The 10,201-nt window shown below is 39.3% G+C and overlaps 1 protein-coding gene across 3 annotated transcripts in view; it reads right to left on the bottom strand.

Moving 5' to 3' along the window:
• Positions 1-10,201, bottom strand: part of PSMA8 (proteasome (prosome, macropain) subunit, alpha type, 8) — a 60,224-nt gene that overhangs the window by 8,007 nt on the left and 42,016 nt on the right. For all 3 annotated transcript variants that reach the window (XM_011988047.1, XM_011988048.1, XM_011988046.1), the window contains exons 5-6: positions 5,582-5,701; positions 5,402-5,464 (exon numbers count right to left, since the gene is read on the bottom strand). In XM_011988047.1, coding sequence (XP_011843437.1) covers positions 5,402-5,464; positions 5,582-5,701 — 183 coding nt within the window. The remainder of the gene's footprint in view (positions 1-5,401; positions 5,465-5,581; positions 5,702-10,201) is intronic.

Here is a 10,201-nt window from a genome sequence, read left to right on the forward strand (position 1 = left end):
CACTGTGCCCGGCCGCCAAAAACAACTTCTAACAGATTTTCGAAAACCAGGTGAGAAGGAATAGAGGAAGGAGAAAGTGCTTAATATTACTACTGACAAACTCACTTCTCTTCATATTTTGGTGGCCTAAGATTACAGTGAAAGGTAAATTTTTTGTTTAATAGTTGTAGAAAATGACAAGCTTTACATAACATTCTTTACATTCTTTAAAAATTTTTAATCTAAGGTAAAAAGACACAGTAGCTGCTTTAAGCCAGAATAAATGACTAAAACTGACTACACATTGATATTCTCTCTCTGTTTATGAATACACATACAGGCATACCTTGGAAAAATTGTGGGTTTGGTTCAGGACCACAGCAGTAAGGCAAATATTGAGTCACATGAATGTTTTGGTTTCCCAGTGCATATTAAAGTTATGTTTACACTATACCGTAGTCTATTAAGTGTGCAATAGCATTATGTCCAAAAAAATCAACGTATCTTAATTTAAAAATACTTTATTGCTAAAAAATGCTAACAATCATGTAAGGCTCCAGCAAGTAGTAATCTTTTCACTGGTGGGGTCTTGTCTTGATGATGATGGTGCTGACTCATCAAGGTAGGTAGTGGTTGCTGAAGGCAGAAGTGGCTGTGGCAATTTCCTAAAATAAGACAACAATGAAGTTTGCCACATCGATAGACTCTTCCTTTCACAAAAAATTTCTTTGTAGCATGAGATGCTGTTTGACAGCATTTTACTCACAACTGAACTTTTCAAAACTGGAGTCAATCTTCTCAAACCAAGTCACTGCCTTAGCAACTGAGTTTATATAAAATACTCTAAATTTTTTGTTGTTATTTCAACAATGTTTATAGCATCATAACCAGGAGTAGATTTCATCCAAGAAACCACATTCTTTTCTCATCTTTAAGAAGCAACTTATCATCTGTTTTATCATGAGATTGCACCAATTCAGTTGCATATTCAGGCTCCACTTCTAATTTTAGTTCTCTAGCTATTTGTACCACATCTGCAGTGACTTCCTCCACTAAAGTCTTGAACTCCTGAAAGTCATCCATAAGGGTTGGAATCAACTTATTCTAAACTCCTGTTAATGTTGATATTTTTGTTTTTTTAATTTTTTTTTGGTTTGTTTTAGTTTTTTTTTTCTTGCTCTGTCACCCAGGCTGGAGTACAACGGTACAATCTTGGCTCACTGCAAACTCTGACTCCAGGGTTCAAGCGATTATCCTGCCTTAGCCTCCTGAGTAGCTGAGATTACAGATGCCCACTACCATGACTGGCTAATTTTTGTATTTCTAGTAGAGATAGGGTTTCACCATGTTGGTCAGGCTAGTCTTGAACTCCTGACCTCAAGCAATCCACCCACCTCAGTCTCCCAAAGTGCTGGGATTACAGGCATGAGCCACTGTGCTGGGACTTTTTTTGTTGTTGTTTTTTTGAGACAGAGTCTCACTCTGTCAGCCAGGCTGAAGTGCAGTGGCACGATCTTGGCTCACTGCAACCTCCACCTCCTGTGTTCAAGCAGTTCTCCTGCCTCAGTCTCCTGTGTAGCTGGGATTACAGATTCCCCCCACGACATAGCTAATTTTTGTATTTGTGGTAGAGACGGGGTTTCATCATGTTGGCCAGGCTGGTCTTGAACTCCTGATCTCAAGTGATCTGCCCGCCTCAGCCTCCCAAAGTGCTGGGATTACAGGCATCAGCTACTGTGCCCAGCCAATGTTGGTAGAGACACAGTCTAACTATGTTGCCTGGGCTGATCTCAAACCTCTAGCCTCTAGCAATCCTTCTGCCTTGGTCTCCCAAAGTGTTGAGATTACACGTGTGAGCCACTATGCCTGGCTATATTCCTTAAATAATAAGACTTGAAAGTCAAAATTATTCCTTGATCCACATGCTGCAGAAAGGATGTGTTTGTAGGCACTAAAACATTAATTTCCTTGTACATGTTCATCAGAGCTACTGGGTGAGTAGGTGGACTGTGAATAAGCAGTAACATTTTGAAAGGAATCTTTTTTTTTGAGTGTTAGGTCTCAATAGTGGGCTTAAAATATTCAGTATACTATGCTGTAAATAGATGTGCTGCCGTCCATTGATTGTAAATGAGCACTGGCTTCCACTTAAAGTTACCAGCTGCATTATCCCTTAACAAGACAGTCTGTCCCGTGAAGCCAGGCAGTGAGGTGATTTCTCCTCTCTAGCTATCAAAGATGGTGTCTTCGTCCAGCAGAAAGGTGTTTCATCTACATTGAAAATCTGTTGTTTAGTATAACCACCTTCACTGAAGATAAATGTCTTAGCTAGATCTTCTGGATAACTTGCTGCAGCTTCTCCATCAGTACTTGCTGCTTCACCTTGCACCTTTATGTTATGAAGGTGGCTTCTTTCATTAAACCTCATGAACCAACCTCTGTTAGCTCCAACCTACCAACCTCTGTTAGCTCCAACCTTTTCTTCTGCAGCTTCCTCACCCCTCTCAGCTTTGATAGAATTGAAGAAAGTTAGGACTTTGCTCTGGATTAGGCTTTGGCTTAGAGAAATGTTGCGGCTGGTCTGATCTTCAGCCAGGCCACTAAAACCTCCATATCAGTAACAAGGCTGGTTTGTTTTTTTTTTAAGATGGAGTCTCACTCTGTTGCCCAGGCTGGAGTGCAGTGGTGCTATCTCAGCTCACTGCAACCTCTGCCTCCCAGGTTCAAGCGATTCTTCTGCCTCAGCCTGCAGAGTAGCTGGGATTACAGGTGCGTGCCACTACACATGGTTAAATTTTGTATTTTTAGTAGAGACAGGTTTTGCCATGTTGGCCAGGTGCGTGCCACCACGCCTGGCCTGGTTGTTTGAGTTTCTTATCATTCATGTGTTCACTTGCAGTAGCACTTTAAATTTTCTTTAAGTACTTTTAATTTTCTTAAGTACTTTTCATTTGCATTCACAATTTGAATAACTTGCACAAGAGGCCTAGCTTTCTACCTGTCTTGGCTTTCGACATGCCTTCCTCACTAAGCTTCACAAGTCTAGTTTTTTAATTTAAAACTCATATGACAGACATGAGACTCTTCCTTTCACTTGAACACTTAGAGGCCCTTATAGGGTTATTAACTGGTCTATTTTCAACATTGTTATGCCTCAGTTAATAGGAGGGCTGAGGAGAGGGGGAGACACGGGTAAATGGCTGGTCAGTGGAGCAGTCAGAACACATGCAACATTTATTAATGAAGCTCACTCACTGTTTTACATGGGTGCAGTTCATGGTACCCCCAAACAATTAGCACAGTAATATCAAAGATCACTGATCATGCATCACCATTATATAAAAATTACATTGTTACTATATTATATATATAATAGTAGTAATTAAAAAGTCTGAACTATTCTGAGAATTACCAAAAACATGACAGAGACAAAAAGTAAGCACACGCTGTTAGACAAATGGCATTGATAGACTTGTTCAACACAGGGTTGCCACAAACCTCCAATCTGTAAAACACCATTTAATGAGCACCTACTATAAAGGATACTACTATCTCACACCATTTCATTTACTTATGACAACAGCCCTTTGATGAAGTTATCATTAGACTCATTTTAGAGGGAAGAAAACTGAAAGCTGAAGATCAGAGCAACTTGCTCAAGGTCATATTGTTAAACAAATGTATCTGCTGGAACTTAATCCTAGTCTACCAACTCCAAAGCATGTGTTCTGTTCCCTACATAGCCTATCCTAAAGTATCATGTGGAAGACAGTATGACGCTGCTGTCAGTAAGCATACCATTCTACCACTGATAAGCAAAAATACGTGTATAACTCTGTGTGTGTGTGTGTGTGTATGTCTATGCGTACACGCACAGGTATATTATGGAGCGGAACAGGCAAACTCTGGCCTCAGTGGTTTCTGTACTCCTATGGTGTTGCTGCATTGTCCCTGGGCTCTTAGCAGCACAGGTGACAAAAACCTGGATAAAACCCATTTCCACACTCTGTGCTCAGCACCCTGTGATTTATGTGGGGCACTGCAGGGGCATGCTCCACCATCCTATCCCCATTTCTCTTATTTATTGAAACTTTGTTGCTGTCTTATCCTCATATCCCATCTGTTAGCTGAATAATAAAAGGTAGGAAATTGATGTCAAAGCAACCATGATGACAAAAACAAAAACAGAAACAGACAAAAAACCCACTGCTCCAGATGGTACTAATTTTAATACTACTTGAGATATTTTCCTTAAAACCAAAGAAAAGATACATGTAAAACAATCTTTAAAAAACATTTTTTTTTGAGATGGAATCTCGGTCTGTTGCCCAGATCACTGGCATAATCTCGGCTCACTGCAACTTCTGCCTTCTGGGTTCAAGTGATTTTCCTGCCTCAGCCTCCCAAGCAGCTGGGATTACAGGCGTCTGTCACCACACCCGGCTAATTTTTTTGTATTTTTAGTAGAGACGGGGTTTCACCGTGTTTGTCAGGTTAGTTTTGAACTCCTGACCTCAAGTGATCCATCTGCCTCAGGCTCCCAAAGTGCTGGGATTACAGGTGTGAGCCACCGCGTCCGGCAACAATCTTTTTTTTAATTTAATTATTTTTATTATTATTATTTTCTATAGAGACGGGGGTCTTGTTATGTTGCCAAGGCTGGTCTTGAACTCCTGACTTCACGTGATCGTCCCACCTCAGTCTCCCAAGTAGCTGGGATTACAGGCACACACTGCCATGTTTGAGTATAAAACAATCCTTTAAGTACATTTCTAATATAGTCTCCCAAATTTTGAATGCTTTTGTACAATCTCAGCTAAAGAGAGCTAGTTGGCAAACTATATTGCATGGTTGGTTCTACCTAATGAACAATAGTGAACTACATTTCAAATGCTCTTTAGCCAGTGGGTCCTCTATCACAATATCCTGAATATTTTATTTTGTAGTCCAGCAGTTTTCACCCACAATGGCTGACAGACATTATATATACAATAACATTAGACTTGGCACAAAGAAATATGGAAAGGTTATCATGCTAGGTATTAAACTTTAAGTCTCACAAGACGCTCAAGGCACTTTCAAATGTAAAGTAATGGGAATACATAAAAATCAGTAGACAGGATGAGTGCGGTGGCTCACACTTGTAATCCCAGCACTTTGGGAGGCCGAGGCGTGCTGATCACTTGATTCTAGGAGTTAGAGACCGGCCTGGGCAACATGGTGAAACCCTGTCTCTATTAAAAAATAAAACACAGAAAAAACAAACAAACAAAAAACCAGTAGACAGTCAGAAATGAGTGGAGGTTATTTGACATTAATGAAGGACAACATTACATCGGAAGCCTAGAGGCCAACAACCTTTTAACTTTTGTCAAAATACTTTATACTACAGATACTTTTTCCTCTTTGGTTAATGACTTACCTTCAAAGGTTGATTTCTTCTTATTATAGCAAGTTCAATGTTTTTTCCACCAGACTGTACAACCTAATGTAGAACAAGTATGCTATTAGAATTATTTCAGCAAATTTTGTGTTTAATAAACAAAAATGGATGAGAAAAAAAATTCATGATTTCCTGAATATGCTTTATTAGATCACTTACTTCTAGCAAAGCTTTTATTGCTAACTTGATAGCTTCATTGTCACTTGCTATGGCATCTTCTGTGTAATTCTTTTCTAGAAATTCTCGAACAGTTTTAGCACTTCGGCCTATTGCATTTGCCTTGAAAAACAAAAGTTAATTTATAAATATCATTGCAGTATGAATGAAGTTATGGTTACTAAATTTAGAGGTTTAGAGTTTACTCCAGTATACCTTAATAAAATTACCAAATGAAAATTATAGATCTGAAAACGTAGCAAACATTTCAGTAGCTCATTTGGTTACTATCAGAATAGTCTGTAATGGTGGCATGGTTTTTATTTTCCTTTTTTTTGTTTGTTTTAGAGATGGGATCTCACTCTGTTGCCCAGGCTGGAGTGCAGTAGTGGCATAATTATAGCTCACTGCAGCTTTGATCTTCTGGGCTTAAGTAATTTTCCTACCTGAACCTCCTGAGCAGCTGGGACTACAGGTATGCGTCACCACATTCAGCTGATTATTTTTTTGGTAGTCTTGCTATGTTGCCCAGGCTGTTCTCAAACTCCTGGTCTCAAGTGAGCCTCCTGTCTCAGCCTCCCAAAGTGTTGGGATTACAGGTGTGAGCCACAATATCTGGCCAACCTTTTCTTTTAAATATACCAATGCTTTGTCCTGGCTAATGCTTTCTATCAGTATAATGTCTCCCAAATCCTTGATAACCAGAAATTATTTTATTTACATATTTTTTGAAACAGGGTCTCACTTTGTGGCCCAGGCTGGAGTACAGTGGTATGATCACTGCTCACTGTAGCCTTGGCCTTCTGGGCTCAAGGTATCTTCCTACCTCAGACTCTCAAGTAGCTGGGACTATTGGTATGTGGCACCACACTTGGCTAATTTAAAAAAGAATTTTTTTTTAGAGACAGAGTCTCGCTATGTTGCCCAGGCTGGTCTCAAACTCCTGGACTCATGTGATCTTCCCAGTTTGGCCTCCCAAAGTGCTGGGATTACAGGCATGAGCCACTGTGCCTGGCTCAGAAAGGATTTTAAAAAGTAGAAACTTGAAAAGATGTGGAGAGGCAAGGAGCTATAACTTTACAACATGGTACAAAAAGAAGAAAGCAAAGAGAGGGGAAAAAACGACATCAACACGAAGAAAGCTTTTTCCCTAAGTTGGGCTGAGCATCATTTTTGTAGATTTTAAAGTATAGTGGTAACCTAATTGATTCATTATCTTCTTTGACTCTTAAGCAAGAAGGGCGTCTATTCTATTCCTCTTTTCTTTGGTCTTTACACATTTTCATCAGATGAAGGAAAAATGCAAATGGATTTTCCTGGCTGCATGGCCATAGGTAGAAGGCTGCATATTGTTTTAATTCAGCCTAAATATCCAGATTAGTACTCGTGATGATAATAATGATGATAATAAGATTTTAAATTTTATATTAACAGAACACTCATGTGTCAGGCACTTTACATGGATTATCTCATTTAACCATCACGAAAATGATTAAATAGGTACTGTTACTAACCCCAATTCTTGGATGTAGAAATGGAGGCTTGGAAAGGTTAAAATATGGTTTCTCAATATCAGCACTGTTCACATTTTGGGCCAGTTAATTCTCTGTTGTGAGGGCTGTCCTGTGTACTGTGGGATTTTTAGCTGGCTTCACAAACTAAATGCCAGCAGCAACTCCCACCCCAGTTGTGACAACCAAACATATCTCTTGTCAAAGACATTGTCAAATGTCTCTTAGGTGGGACAAAATCAGCTGTTTGTGAATTACTGACTCAAGTAATCTTGACTAAGATCATACAGAGAGTAAGCAGAAGAGCTAAGCTTTGAAACTGTGGTCTGAATCAACAAGCCAAGCTTTTAACTTGATACACTATGCTGCCACATGCCCCTTTCCTAGGATGATTACAGAGTAAAAGGAATAAACAGAAAGGCCTATCCTTTCACTGGCATTAAATGGGGGAATGTCTCAGTTATAACTGTTTATTATTATTATTATTATTATTATTATTTTCTTTTTTTGAGACAGAGTCTCGCTCTGTCACCCAGGCCGGAGTGCAATGGTGTGATCTTGGTTCACTGCAACCTCTGCCTCCTGGGCTCAGGCAATTCTCCTGCCTCAGCCTCCCAAGTAGCTGGGATTATAGGTGTCTGCCACCATGCCTGGCTAATTTTTTAATTTTTAGTAGAGATGGGGTTTCACCATGTTGGCCAGGCTGGTCTCGAACTCCCGACTTCAGGTGATCTGCCTGCCTCGGCCTCCCAAAGTGCTGAGATTACAGGTGAGCCACCATGCCTGGCCAACTGTTTAGTATTATGATTATGGGAAAGAGATCTCAAAGGAGATTTTAGGACATAAATATGAAAACACACCATTTATATTACATTATATAACAATATACTATTCTGGTTAGCAAAAGATTCTTTTTACTTCATATAACTTTTTCTATGCCATTATATTTCAGAGGATTAATATAAGTAGTTGTTGAAACTTCTAAATTAAATTTTGTGGCCTTGAAATTTCACCAAGATCAAAGGTAAAGCCTTCAGCCTGGCGTGACTTTGAAGTCTATTTGCTGCTAGGTTTTTTTGTTTGTTTGTTTGTTTTTTGATAACTAGTTACTACCCAGAGAGGAAGTACACAGTTAGTGGCTTCAGGTAGTGGTTTATCCAAAACTTCATTGGGCCTTTAAGGTTACCCTGCACATTTCTGGTGACTTTCCTATCCACTTTTTCCAATTCTTAATGTCAAAATTTTTAACTCTTACCCACCCGACTTGTTTTCTAAAATCTAGCCTGTTCTTGCCACACTCAGATCCCCACCCTCCCTTGCCCCATCACCCACCCCAATCCACTTCAATAATGACTCTGGTAGTTTTGCAATGCTTTTCCTACCTGCCTTCTCAGATTAATGATGATTTTCTACAGCAAAGACTATTAGCTGACAACCCTAATATCCATTCTTCCTTTGTGACAGAACTCTAGGCAATGTGACTGCTGAAAAATGTCACTTCCTAGCTTCTCTTACAAATAGGTATACACAAGTGGAAGTCACTGGGTGAAGCTCCTAGGAACCTTTGCTTCCTAGAATGCAGACATATTGGCTAGAGCTCTAGCAGCCATCTTGAGAGCATGGAAAAAGACTAAGACTAAAAGAGACAAATACCAGCATCTGCCTACTTTCAGACTTCTCATTATGTGAGAAAAATCAATCCTGTGTGTTAAGAATCATCAGGTCTTTGTTGTTAGGAGACAAAAACAACCTCACTGACAGATCTCGGAAGTGCATCCTGTGACATACTGCCCCATACACCTCCAGAAACAAAAACCTTATTCCTGTGGCTACTGGAAGTGGTAATGGCAGACAGCCCTTAGCTCTTACCTCTCTTGGGAAGGTTCCCTGGTTAACAAGAGCTCCCTCAGGGAAGGTCATGTGCTCTTCCAGGGCCAGCCTACACTGACTGAGTGATGAAGAGTATCAATGTGCAGTCCCTTTACCCCAACTTAGAACAGCTCTGATGAGCCACTACAGATCCAGAGCACTCCACGGTGTCAACTGAAGCCTTTACTGCGACTACAATGCAGTCCAATGTCTCCCTCTGCCCAATCCTGATCCCTTCCCTTCAACAAATGCTTATAAAAATGGCACTTCCTAATATATATCCTAAAAGATAATAATCTTCCCATGAGGCTATGTGACCCTAAGGAAGGACAAGGTCTCTGATGACAAGTGCAAATCAGCTTTTCTCATCTGAAGGCTTGCTAACTTCCAGAGTAAATCTTCAGTGCGCTCTCCCACATTAAGAAAAAGAGATGGGGAAATGAACAAAAAACTCTACTCACAATAAATAAATCACAATTTCCATTATTTTTGAAATATAAACAGAAGGCAAAACTGGTCAAGTGTTGTCAGAAACAATGAATTGGAGGAATATATTAAACAGTCTTTAAAGTCTTTTCAACCCTGAGGTTCTAAGTTTTTATGGCAGCATTTTCCAAAGTGAATCCCACAAAACATCAGAGTAGAGAAAGGATCTATGATCACAGGGCTCTACATTCAAGTAATCTTGGGGACTACTATTTTACCTGCTTCTAGAATATTTAAATGCTTTTTAGCAGATCCAGATGTACTTTGGTAACAAAACTTACTAAATTTCTTTAAATAGCTAAAAAAATTACTTAGCTAGAGAGCTTGTTTACCTAATACCTGTTGACATTAAAAGAAACGCACTTTGAGAAACACTGCTTCGAAGTATACAACATAGTTAACGTTCTTACCATTTTGAAACATTATGGCCCATACTGACAAGAGCAAAACATGCCCCTTAATCATTAACATCATTAATCAGGGTGGGGCTTAAGTCTGTGCATGTGGGTCTCCTTAAAATAGTATAGAATAGCTTTTAAATTAAGTAACCACTTCAATGCACAGCGTATTAGATGCCAGTTTTCATCAATGTTCTTTAAGAGCTAATTTTATTTAAACATTTAAAAAATGCAAGCTTTTCAAGAAATACATAGTAAACTGAAACAAAGTTTTAAATATAAAATTTGAGTGCTAATGGCCAGACTGGCATTCCTACAAATCTACAAGCTATATTGTAAGTGAAAGGAAGAATATTTTT

The sequence above is a fragment of the Mandrillus leucophaeus genome, unplaced genomic scaffold (assembly GCF_000951045.1).
Source record: "Mandrillus leucophaeus isolate KB7577 unplaced genomic scaffold, Mleu.le_1.0 Scaffold322, whole genome shotgun sequence".
Lineage (NCBI taxonomy): Eukaryota > Metazoa > Chordata > Mammalia > Primates > Cercopithecidae > Mandrillus > Mandrillus leucophaeus.